At 38.0% G+C, this 13,927-nt stretch overlaps 1 protein-coding gene across 1 annotated transcript in view; it reads left to right on the forward strand.

The window, feature by feature from the left end:
- Nucleotides 1-9,183, forward strand: part of TAF13 (TATA-box binding protein associated factor 13) — a 62,184-nt gene extending 53,001 nt beyond the window's left edge. The window contains exon 4 of the mRNA XM_053705807.1: nt 8,754-9,183. Coding sequence (XP_053561782.1) covers nt 8,754-8,924 — 171 coding nt within the window. The 3' untranslated portion in view covers nt 8,925-9,183. The remainder of the gene's footprint in view (nt 1-8,753) is intronic.
- Nucleotides 9,184-13,927: the final 4,744 nt, after the last annotated feature.

Here is a 13,927-nt window from a genome sequence, read left to right on the forward strand (position 1 = left end):
CACGGCCCGCCCTGGTTTTTTTAATCAGGTCTGATAATTTATTTTCTTTAACTACAGTCACCACGGTACCATATGGTTTCTCCTATGCAAATATTCCTCCTTAACGTCGGTCGAATGACTGGGGTAGGCGGAGCCTAGGAGGGATCATGTGACCAGCTTTGCTGGGCTCTTTGCCATTTCCTGTTGGGGAAGAGAATATCCCACAAGTAAGGATGACGCCGTGGACCGGACACACCGTTGGAGAAAGTAATTTATCAGGTAAACATAAATTCTGTTTTTTCACAGGTGAGTATTATCTGTATTTAGTAGAAATATACATTACATACACAAATAATACATGCCAGAAAAACCCCAACATTTTCTTTCATGATTTGGATAGAACATACAATTTTAAACATTGCACTACTGGCAGCAAGATGAACACTTCTAGTTAGCCAATCACAAGAGACAAATGTGTGCAGGCACCAATCGGCAACTAGCTCCTACTAGTGTAGGATATGTGCATATTTTTTTAACAAGGGATACCAAGAGAACGAAGCACATTTGAAAACGGAAGTGAATTTAAAAGTGTCTTTAAATGACATGCTCTTTCTGAATCATGCAAGTTTAATTTTGACTTTCCTATCCCTTTAAAGGGACAGGTTACCGCAACATTTTCTTTCATGATTTGGATAGGACATACAACTTTCCAATTTTACTTTCACTATCAAATTTTCTGTGTTCTCTTGTTATCCTTTGCTGAAGGAACAGTATTGCACTACTGGCAGCAAGATAAACACATCTAGTCAGCCAATCACAAGAGACAAATGTGTGCAGGCACCACTTAACAGCAGCTCCCACTAGTGTAGGATATGTGCATATTCTTTTTCAACAAGGGATACTAAGAGAACAAAGCACATTTTAAAAATTGAAGTGAATTCAAGTGTCTTAACATTACACGCTCTATCGGAATCGTGTGTTTTTAATATTGACTTTCCTATCCCTTTAAGTACTATATTAATGTGTGTGTGTATATGTGTATGTATCTATAGTAATACTTCGAAGTGAAGGGCACGCAAGATTTTTTTGAAGAAACAAAATATTTTTATTAAGAGTCACAACAAGTCATCAAGGACAAAGTCGACGTTTCGGCTCTCCTAAGAGCCTTCTTCAAGACAAAAAAAATCTGTAGGACAAAATAAAAAAAATAAAATATATATATATATATATATATATATATATATATATATATATATATATATATATATATATATATATATAAATAAACAAATTATGCAAACTACAGTGAAAACAAACACCCAACACCATTGCTATATTACTTTAAAATCATATAAAAGGATAAACTTTAACTCTAGTCCATCAAAAGGCCAGAATAGACACTGAACGCCACTAGAAACAATCTAGATGCAAGACACAAACTGTTGAGAAACCACATTGGTATTACCCAATTATATCAAGCTGGATACCTCCATTCGTATAACAAGAGAATTTACGATATTATGCAAATGAAATCCTGGCAAGCATATACACAAAGCTTAAGCAAAACTCTATACCTCTGTCTAGGGTGATATTCATTTATAGAAAGCAAGCGAAAGATAAAAGTCAACCGATGAAAAGTGCCTAACTAGGCAAACCTATGCCAAGTCTATCATAATACTGAACAAAGCTAAAGCCATTCACAGTAGATGGGGTAATCATTTAGGTTAACTGCTATGAAACATAGCGGCCTAATGTTACATTTAATGAATTCAAAACAGAGATCGTGACCACTATGAATAATACACTTGTGATAAATTACTTGTAAACTTTATTACACAATCTTATAGGAGTTATTGCCCAAAAAATAAAAAAGTTACAAATACTTTATGAATTCATAAAAGAGATCAAGACCACTGTGAATAATACACTTGTACTATATTACTTGTAAACTTTATTACACAATATTAGAGAGGTTACGACCCAAGGGATACAAATATTAAGCAAACAACTATTTATGATGAGGGGAATAATCCAAAAGATACAAATATTAAGCAAGCCGCTGTTCATGGTGAATAGCAAGATACTGCTTCATTTATACATTATACAAGTATGGTCTACTTATAAGCAATCACTGATTAGAGCATCATACCAGGGTCTCGCCTTAGCACTCTCTGTACCACCTTAATTACACACAAGGTGTCTATAGGTCATGTATGTCCGGACTCAAAGTGGACAAGATGACAAAATCACTCGATCACACTGAGCTAACAACGATGCCACTCAGTACAGTGTATAACAAACAATGATAACTCTGAAGAGTGGCAACATGGGGGCCTCAAAACGACACTCAAATGACCTGAAAACCAAAGATTGTTCAACATTATGGTTTAGGGGAAGGCTACAAAAAGCTATTGCATTGATTTAAGCTGTCAGTGTCCACTGTGAGGAACATAGTGAGGAAATGGAAGACCACAGGCACAGTTCTTGTTAAGGCCAGAAGTGGCAGGCCAAGTAAAATATTGGAAAGGCAAAGGATGGTGAGAACGGTCAAAAACAGCCCACAGACCACCTCCAAAGACCTACAAAATCATCTTGATGCAGATGGTGTCACTGCATCGTCAACAATTCAGCTCACTTTGCACAATGAGAATCTGTATCGGAGAGTGATGCGGAAGAAGCCTTTTCTGCACACACGCCACAAACAGAGTCGCTTGAGATATGAAAACGCACATTTGGACAAGCCAGCTTAATTTTGTAAGAAGGTGCTGTGGACTGATGAAACAAAGATTGAGTTCTTTGGTCACAACAAGGGGCTTTATGCATGGCGGCAAATGAACACAGCATTCCAAGACAAACACTTGCTACCCACAGTAACATTTGGTGGATGTTCCATCATGCTGTGTCCAGTGCCGGTATTGGGAATCCTGTTAAAGTTGAGGGTCGCATGGATTCCACTCAATATCAGCAGATACTTGAGAATAATGTTGAGGAATCGGTCACAAAGTTGAAGTTACGCGGGGGCTGGATATTTCAACAAGACGACCCAAAACACTGCTCAAAATCTACTCTGTCATTTGTGCAGAGGAACAAATACAATGTTCTGGAATGGCCATTCCAGTCCCCAGACCTGAAAATCATTGAAAATCTGTGGGGTGATTTGAAGTGGGCTGTCCATGCTCGGCAACTATCAAACCTAACTAAACTGGAGATGTTTTGCAAGGAGGAATGGTCCAAAATACCTTCATCCAGAATCCAGACACTCATTACAGGCTATAGGAAGCGTCTAGAGGCTGTTATTTCTGCTAAAGGGGGCTCTACTAAATATTGATGCAATATTTCTGTTGGGGTGCCCAAATTTATGCACCTGTCTAATTTCGTTTTGATGCATAGTGCACAGAGAAAAATTGCTGGGAGAGGATTGCCAAGACCTTCCTGATAAACAAGATAGGAAATTTTTATCTTAAGGCATAAAAAGATATTATAATTAATTGGTCTAGGCGGATCTTGACCGTTTCTAAACCCGGTGCAGACCCCCTAAAAATTGTTATAAGCATCAGAACATTTTAGAAAAGAAAAGGGCCACAGTAGAGCTATATGAGATACTGTGTAAATTTGGGGGATTGCAGCACACAGTAGAGTATTCTCTATACCAATAATAAAGTGAATGGCTAGGTGCTATTCGGAGACCAAAAAACAGATGCACACAGGTTCAGATATCGCAACAAATTTATTTACAAAATCACAAAATACACTGAAAAGACGTTTGCATCTTGTCTAAGCTAGTTAGGATATATTACTACCACTGCAGTGGAAAGTCACCTACTAGACTAGAATATTACTAGTATAAGATATAAAAATCTTCAAAAATAGTAACAGAAAAGCTAAACATGATCATCTTATGCAAACAGAGTATATAGAACTGTAAACAAACAGATTGGATCAAGTGCTGTTATATAAGACATGATGTATTAAGATGATATGCAGTCCTCCTTACGATTAAGGGGCTAAAGGGAACTTGGCGTCCTTAAAGTTCTTTGTGTGCCAGGGCCCAGGCTTAGGATGAAAAGATAGGCTCCCAAAACAAAAGAAAATTTGAAGCACTTATCACCAAGACACACACATCAGGATTTATTCGCTAGGGTATCGAGGTAAGAGCGTCCTCTCCAACTAGCGCAGCTGTTATGATGTTGCAATCAATGTTCTGTTGTTATTTGAAACCAAAGACAAGTGCAGCTTGACAGGGAATAGCGGTAAACAATGGTCTGGGTATCTTTACTCAAGCACTTATATATGACCGGGACAGCTTCCTCGGACGTCAGATACTTGATAATGCCTGTTTAGTATTCCTCCGGAACCTTTTATGCAGCCGCTTTAAGATGTAGAAAACTTTCAGTCGCAGGTTCGGGTATTACCAATGAGGGTCACTTGTGAAGTCGGGATTAATGCTTCCGACATTGTATACTTTTCACTTCCACTACACAAAGTCGTGTCACCTTGCTCATAGGGACCTCGGCTGTAACGGGTAAAGGGTAGTAGCCTCCGTTCAATTCATCCGAACTACAATACTGTTTGTAGGTGTCTGTCACCTGAACCTGTGTGCATCTGTTTTTTGGTCTCTGAATAGCACCTAGCCATTCACTTTATTATTGGTATAGAAAATACTCTACTATGTGCTGCAATCCCCCAACTTTACACAGTATCTCATATAGCTCTACTGTGGCCCTTTTCTTTTCTAAAATGTTCTGATGCATATATATACAGGTGGCCCTCGGTTTACAACGGTTCAATTTGCACCGTTTCAGAATAACAACCTTTTTTTTCAGTCATGTGACTGCTATTGAAAAGCATTGAGAAGCAGTGCATTGATTAAAATAGCCAGTAGGTGGAGATGTCTGCTTGTGTTGCAGCAAAGATATGCAAGCCAAGCAAGCTGAAATTAATCAGTTTAACCAGACTTGAGCTATCGAGCAGCTTGCAAAGGAACAAGATCTTCCTGTCTTTAAATCAGTCCAGATTGGAATGCATAGAAAGAACTGATTGCAGAAAAATGCAAGTAAAGTCTGTGTTGTGATTATTTTACTAGGTTTATAATGCTGTTTAGCAAATGTGTGTGTTCATTTAACTTAGTTTAATTATATATTCTGCGTTGTGTGATTATTTTATTAGGTTTATAATGCTGTTTTGCATTTAAACTCTTCATTTCAAAGCTTTAAAAATAATGTATTAGGTGTTACTTATGACAATTTTGAGAGGGGCCTGTAACCGAACTCCCTCTCTTCCCATTGACTTACATTATAAACTGGGTTTCAATTTACAACGGTTTCGATTTACAACCATTCCTTCTGGAACCTAACCCCGGCGTAAACTATCGGCACTAAAGAACTATTAAGCAAGGGAATTGTCTTATTCTCTCTGTCTTTAATAATCAATTGCAGAGAGAGAGTGCACAGGGATTATAATAAATTAATTAGTTATTAAAGAAGAAGTTACTTGGAAAGTTAAAACCTCTTAAAGGGACAGTCTACACCAGAATTGTTATTGTTTAAAAATATAGATAATCCATTGTTTACCCATTCCCTAGTTTTGCATAACCAACAGTTATATTTATATATTTTTTACCTCTGTGATTATCTTGTATCTAAGCCTCTGCAGACTGCCCCTTTATTTGTTCTTTTGACAGACTTGCAGTTTAGCCAATCGGTGATGGCTCCCAGGTAACTTCACGTGCACAAGCACAGTGTTATCTATATGATTAACATGAACTAACACCCTCTAGTGGTGAAAAACCTGTTAAAATGCATTCTTAAGCGGCGGGCCTTCAAGGTCTAAGAAATTAGCATATGAACCTCCTAAGTTACGCTTTCAACTAAGAATACCAAGAGAACAAAGAAAAATTGGTGATAAAAGTAAATTGGAAAATTGTTTAAAATTTCATGCCCTATCTTAATCATGAAAGGTTTTTTTGGACTAGACTGTCCCTTTAACCTTACCAAGAATAGATAATCCTATCCAGCATTAGACAATTTCCATTTATTAGTGGCATTTCATCTTTACACCTTACCCACAGGACAATCAGTGCATCACATGTTAATAAACAATTTATAGCGTACAATCCTAATATACATTCTACATTGTGCAAAACAAAAATCATTCCAAATTAATGCATAACCCAAAAAGTCCATCTGACTTAAATTGGGAGCAGTGCCCAAGAGATTCCTCTTGAATAATGGCAACAAAATGTATAAAAAATGGGTCCCAAAAATTGTTGCAAAAATATATGCTCCTCAGGTGGAGTTGCTTCTGTGTGTCAAAAGGCCTTGGTAGCATATGAACCATTTTGAGGATAGTGCCTAACTTTTATCCCCATAGGGTATAAGCTTATTCCAACGTCTGAACCAGACAAACAACAAATTATTAATGATATCCAGTCGTGAAAGATCCCCCTTTACAAGTGCAAATAGCCAGTAACAGCTACAGCCTCATTAATTCTCAAGTGATCGATCACATACTCTGCATTCAGACATCCATATTACACTTAGCATCTGTGAATCACTAATGGTGGCTACAGGGATAATATACTGTCTGTGTGTGTGTATATGTATGTGTGTGTGTGTGTATATATATATATATATACTGTGTGTGTGTGTATATATATATATATATATGTATGTATTTATTTTCCCCTTCACGTTGTTATGGTAATTGCATCAATCTACACTTCATACCCCATAGTGGCAAAGTAAAAAACATTTTTTTGATAATTTTCAAATTTATTAAAAAGAGAAAACTGAAACATAACACTTGGGTGCGTCCCATTTCTCTGGGTGATCTTTGAGATGTTTTTATACTTTGGAGTTCCCCTGTGGCAAATTGATTGGACAGAATTGAATGTATTTTTCTTACCATTTGATGGCTGTGTGAGGCAGTGTCTGTACACACAAGCAGTTCTTTGGATATGTGCCATGCATAAGAAAAGATCAGATCTGATGTAATGTTCTTGGCTTGTATCAGTACATCCTGTAAGACGTGTAGATATCCTTATTTATGTGTCTAGTGATTTATAAAACTAGTTGTTGTTGTTCTCCCTCATTTTATCTGCCTAAATGTAGCCACCAATCAGAAAGCGCTACCCAGGGTACTGAACCAAAAATGGGCCGGCTCCTAAACATACCAAGAGAACGAAGAAAAATTGTTAATAGGAGTAAATTAGAAAGTTACTTAAAATTGCTGCTCTGTCTGAATCTTAAAAGAAAAGTTTTAGGTTTCATATCCTTTAAATGGACATGAAATCCCCAAATTTTCACTTCATGGGGCAGCAGTTTTGCAAGTATACTTTAACCATTCAAGTTCCCTAGATGGCTGCATTGTTTACCATGTAGTGCCTCAGACACATGCTCTTCAACAAAGAATACCATGAGAATTTAGCAAATGTGATAGAAGTGAATTCAAAACTTCTTTATAATTGTGTGCACTGTCTGAATCCTATAAGAAAAAAAGTTGGGTTTAATTTCCCTATAAAGGGACTTGAAACCCAATTTTTATTTTTTTATTTTTAGATCATACCATTTTTAAATGACCTTCCAATTTACTTCTGTTATCTAATTTGCTTTGTTCTTTTGGTATTATATATATTATTATTATTATTATTATTATATATATATATATATATATATTTAAAAAAAAAGCATATCTATGTAGGTTCAAAAGCAGCAGTGCATTACTGGGAACTAGCGGCTGATTGGTTGCTGCACATATATGCCTCATTATTGGTTTACACTCTAGTTTCTCAACCTGGGGCACTGGCAAGCAAGGGGTATTCCAGGGACTGGTCTTCATTATTGTTATTTCCCTGCTGTAGCTATTTGTAAATGTGACCTAGCAAAGAAAGCTGTGTTTCTCATTTCTACCCTCACTCCTGACGTGAGTGAGTATTTCCCTGCCTAGGTTGGAACCACTTCTCAGTCACTGGATTCACCTCACATTGGTAAAACCTTAGATTCTGGCTTGTTAGAGAAATATGAGGGCTGGAGTTGAGCTTCACTGATATAAACTGAGAGTATTACTGTGACCAAGTGGCAGATAAATGTTCCGCTGTGACATAGGTAAAGTGCATCATACTGAAGTGTGCCTTAGTAAAACGAGACAAACTGTATATGAAATGGTTATTAAATATAAAAAGATAGTACCATAAATATTACTTTCCTCATCATGCAGAAAAGAGTTTATTTTCCTCCTTTTTTTATTTTTTTTTATGTAAGAAGCAAATGAATTGCATTATTAATATCAATGGGTTATATCTGTTTTTTGTGCATACACATAAAAGAAATATCTGATTCTTATACATTTACTTCATTAACATATCTGATACAAGCTTGTGAAATTAAGCGATGCACATGATTTTCACTTTTTGTTTATTTAAAAGGTCAATAATAGTTATGCTACAGTTAGGGTACATAGAAAACAAGTGTTTGCCTACAGGGGTACTTGCTACAAAAAGGTTGCTAAATGCTTGTTTACTCCCTGTAATGCTTTGCTGCTCCTTTCACAAATACCAAAAAATGCAGCAAATTCGCTAATTGAAGTACATTTTGAAAGTTGTTTAAAATTTCATGTTCTATCTGAAACATGAACAAAATGGGCTTTATATCCCTTTTAATATAGACTTCAAATAAATAGTTTATTCAAAAGCACTTACTGCGTATATAATATTGGTCTGTTCTGTAACTATTTGGAGCTGGGATTTGCTTCCATTTATAATTTCTGTCTCCTCATAGACTCACAAAGCGATGTCAATTGGACGTCAAGGACGTGTGCAGGTGGAGGACATTGTGTTTTTGATAAGGAAAGATCCCCGGAAGTTTGCAAGAGTCAAGGACCTTCTGACTATGAACGAGGAGCTGAAGCGGGCCAGGAAAGCTTTTGATGAAGCAAACTATGGATCCTGAGGAGAGTTTGGAGTACTAGAAATAGCATTTTCCCATATGTAGTAATAGGTTATCATCTGCATTATGGTGCGTTTCATGGACATTGTTAGAGTTCCAATCCCAAGGGAGGGACTGGTTTATTTTAATTGTAAATAAGTTGTTGCTTGGAATGTTTGTGTGTAAACAAATACCAAACCTCTCTTGTATATTTTACTCAGTCTTTTTATTTATATCCTTTATTGGCATGACATGGGATAAATAAATGTTTAATAAAAATGTATTTCTGAAGGTTTTTTCTTTCCAACACAATGTCTAATACCCACTGGGCTTGGTTTAACCTGCTGTTGGAGAGAGCAGAATATTTCATAACGATACAACACTGGCAATCAATTAACTAATGATTTGTTGTGAATCGCCATCATACTCTACAGTGCTGTGTGTGTATGTATGTATACAGTGTGGTGCGACCTCACATATGTGGTGTACTCATTGCTTATTAGAGTATGCCCTTCTGCTGGTTAGGAGATATGCCTGCTTTCTCATCCACAGTTAACCCTGTCAGGTCAAATGTCCTGGTTTCCATAGACTGTCCCTGACCAAATGCCACCTAACCGTGTAATTTAAGGTTGCCACCCATTACTGTATGACCCGGTCAGCCCTGAAGTCACAAGGTATGTCCTATCCTATACTCCATCTTCTTTTCATACACAAAGTACACTTCTCTGAGCTTCAATGCCCTTGTCTCTGTATATAAGATACTGCAGTGGCACTGCTTTCCAGACCACTCGATTACAGGTCTTGTTTCAAAAATTCCACAGGGACCTCCTTCTGTAGTCTGCATCCAGTGTCTGGTCCTAAAGTTCCCTGGGCAGGATTAGGTTGTCGTCACTTGCTCAAGGTAAATTGCTTAGGATGCCCTATACTTTTGGTGTAAACTAGAAAAAAAACAAAAAATAAATAAAACTGCAGTGCTTTGTAAACAATGCTTAAAATGCATAGCTCTGCTTGCACAGTAACTAAAATGAATGTTTAACCCCTTAGTGACCAAAGCACTTTTCCATTTTCTGTCCGTTTGGGACCAAGGCTATTTTCACATTTTTGCGGTGTTTGTATTTAGCTGTAATTTTCCTCTTACTCATTTACTGTACCCACACATATTATATACCGTTTTTTTTCGCCATTAAATGGACTTTCAAAAGATACCATTATTTTCATCATATCTTATAATTTACTATAAAATATTATAAAATATGAGGAAAAAATGGGAAAAAACACTTTTTTTCTCTTGTAAGGTGTATCCAGTCCACGGATCATCCATTACTTGTGGGATATTCTCCTTCCCAACAGGAAGTTGCAAGAGGATCACCCACAGCAGAGCTGCTATATAGCTCCTCCCCTAACTGCCATATCCAGTCATTCTCTTGCAACTCTCGACAAGCATGGAGGTAGTAAGAGAGAAGTGGTGAAACGTAGTTGTTGTTTTTTTCTTCAATCAAAAGTTTGTCATTTTTAAATGGTACCGGAGTTGTACTATTTTGTCCCAGGCAGATAATAGAAGAAGAATCTGCCTGTGATTTCTATGATCTTAGCAGGTTGTAACTAAGATCCATTGCTGTTCTCACACATGACTGAAGAGAGAGGTAACTTCAGCGGGGGAATGGCTTGCAGGTTATCCTGCTATGAGGTATGTGCAGTTAAAATTTTTTTCTAGAAGATGTGATTGCTAGAAAATGCTGCTGATACCAGATTTATGTAAGGTAAGCCTGAATACAGTGATTTAATAGCGACTGGTATCATGCTTACTTTCTGAGGTAATACTCTTATAGATTTACAATATAAAGAATTTGCTGGCATGTTTAAACATTTTTATATATACTTTGGTTATAAAACTTTATTGGGGCCTAGTTTTTTTTTCCACATGGCTGGCTTAAATTTGCCTAGAAACAGTTTCCTGAGGCTTTCCACTGTGTTACTATGAGTGGGAGGGGCCTAATTTAGTGCTTTATTGCGCAGTAACTTTTACAGACTGAGACATCCAGCTTCCTCCAGGAGTCCCCTGAATGCTATAGGACATCTCTAAAGGGCTCTTAGGCTTTCCAAAGTCATTTGTTTGGGAAGGTAGGCCCACAGCAGGGCCGTGGCAGTTTGTTGTGACTGTTAAAAAAACGTCTATCGTGTTTTTTTATCCGTTTTTTGAACTAAGGGGTTAATCATCCATTTGCAAGTGGGTGCAATGCTCTGTTAGCTTATTATACACACTGTAAAAATTTCGTTTGATTTACTGCTTTTTTTTTTCCACTGTTTTTCAAATTCTGACAATTTGTTTCTCTTAAAGGTACAGTACCGTTTTTATTTTTTGCTTGTCAACTTGATTTAAAGTGTTTTCCAAGCTTGCTGGTCTCATTGCTAGTCTGTTTAAACATGTCTGACATAGAGGAAACTCCTTGTTCATTATGTTTAAAAGCCATGGTGGAACCCCCTCTTAGAATGTGTACCAAATGTACTGATTTCACTTTAACCCCTTAACGACACGAGTCGTACAGGGTACGTCGCACACAACCTGGTCTTTAAAGACCAGCGACGTACCCTGTACGACTTTGGGGATTAAAGCGGCTGGAAGCGATCCTGATCGCTTCCAGCCGCTTTACGGTTATTGCAGTGATGCCTCCATATCGAGGCATCCTGCAATAACCTTTTTCCCCCATCCGATGCAGAGAGAGCCACTCTGTGGCCCTCTCTGCACCGGCATCGATGGCCGCAATCGTTGGTGGGTGGGAGCTGACCGTGGGAGGCGGGTGGGCGGCCATCGATGAAAAACTGAAGAGAGAGGGGGGCGGGATAGTCGGGAGCGCACGCGTGCACAGGGGGTGGCGGGCGGGCGCGTGCACGGGGAGGGAGCGGGTGGGAACCGCTACACTACAGCAAATACATGCTATATGAGTGGCAGTAAGGGGGGATAAAATCCCCAACAAAAGTAAATCTAAGGGATCTGGAAGCGGGGGGGTAATTGGTCTGTGGGGGGGGGGGGAAGCTACACTACAGGAAAAAATAAAAAAAAATAAAAAAAACACATTTGTATTTGAAAACAGGGTACTGGCAGACAGCTGCCAGTAACCAAGATGGCTCCCAGTAAGGTAGAGGTGAAGGGTTAGAGAGCTGTTTGGGGGGGATCAGGGAGGTTGGGGGCTAAGGGGGGGTCCTACACAGCTGCATATGTAAATATGCAATACAATTTTTTATTTTATTTTAAATATACCTTTTATTTTAGTACTGGCAGACTTTCTGCCAGTACTTAAGATGGCAGGGACAATTGTGGGGTGGGGGAGGGAAGGGAGCTGTTTGGGAGGGATCAGGGGGTCTGATGTGTCAGGTGGGAGGCTGATCTCTACACTAAAGCTAAAATTAACCCTGCAAGCTCCCTACAAGCTCCCTAATTAACCCCTTAACTGCTAGCCATAATACACATGTGATGCGCAGCAGCATTTAGCGGCCTTATAATTACCAAAAAGCAACACCAAAGCCATATATGTCTGCTATTTCTGAACAAAGGGGATCCCAGAGAAGCATTTACAATCATTTATGCCATACTTTGAAAAGTTGTTTGTAAATAATTTCAGTGAGAAACCTAAAATTGTGAAAAATTTTACGTTTTTTTTTTATTTGATCGCATTTAGCGGTGAAATGGTAGCATGAAATATACCAAGATGGGCCTAGATCAATACTTGGGGTTGTCTACTACACTACACTAAAGCTAAAATTAACCCTAGACGCTCCCTACATGCTCCCTAATTAACCCCTTCACTGCTGGGCATAATACACTTGTGATGCGCAGTGGCATTTAGCGGCCTTCTAATTACCAAAAAGCAACGCCAAAGTCATATATGTCTGCTATTTCTGAACAAAGGGGATCCCAGAGAAGCATTTACAACCATGTATGCCATAATTGCACAAGTTGTTTGTAAATAATTTCAGTGAGAAACCTAAAGTTTGTGAAAATATTTGGGAAAAAGTGAACAATTTTTTTTATTTGATTGCATATGGTAGCATGAAATATACCAAAATGGGCCTAGATCAATACTTTGGGATGTCTTCTAAAAAAAAATATATACATGTCAAGGGTTAATCAGGGATTCCTGAAAGATATCAGTGTTCCAATGTAACTAGCTCTAATTTTGAAAAAAAGTGGTTTGGAAATAGCAAAGTGCTACTTGTATTTATGGCCCTATAAGTTGCAAAAAAAGCAAAGAACATGTAAACATTGGGTATTTCTAAACTCAGGACAAAATTTAGAAACTATTTAGCATGGGTGTTTTTTGGTGATTGTAGATGTGTAACAGATTGTGGGGGTCAAAGTTAGAAAAAGTGTTTTTTTTTCCTAATATTTTATCATTTTTTTAAAGTAAATGATAAGATATGATGAAAAAAATGGTATCTTTAGAAAGTCCATTTAATGGCGAGAAAAACGGTATATAATATGTATGGGTACAGTAAATGAGTAAGAGGAAAATTACAGCTAAACACAAACACTGCAGAAATTTAAAAATAGCCCTGGTCCTTCAGGGAAAGAAATTGAAAAATGGCCTTGGTCCTTAAGGGGTTATGTAATAAAGATCATATTCTGTCTTTAAAAAATGTATCACCAGAGGATTCTGACGAGGGGGAAGTTATGCCGACTAACTCGCCCCACGTGTCAGACCCTTTGACTCCCGCTCGAGGGACTCTCGCTCTAATGGCGCCAAGTACATCAAGTGCGCCCATCGCGTTTACTTTACAAGACATGGCGGCGGTCATGGATAATACCCTGTCAGCGGTATTATCCAGACTACCTGGGTTTAGAGGAAAGCAAGATAGCTCTGGAGTTAGAAGAAATACAGAGCATACTGACGCTTTAAGAGCTATGTCTGATACTCCCTCACAATATACAGAAGCTGAGGAAGGAGAGCTTCTTTCTGTGGGTGATGGTTCTGACTCAGGAAAAAAGATTCAACCTGGTTCTGATATGTCTACATTTAAATTTAAGCTTG

The sequence above is a fragment of the Bombina bombina genome, chromosome 3 (assembly GCF_027579735.1).
Source record: "Bombina bombina isolate aBomBom1 chromosome 3, aBomBom1.pri, whole genome shotgun sequence".
Classification (NCBI taxonomy): domain Eukaryota; kingdom Metazoa; phylum Chordata; class Amphibia; order Anura; family Bombinatoridae; genus Bombina; species Bombina bombina.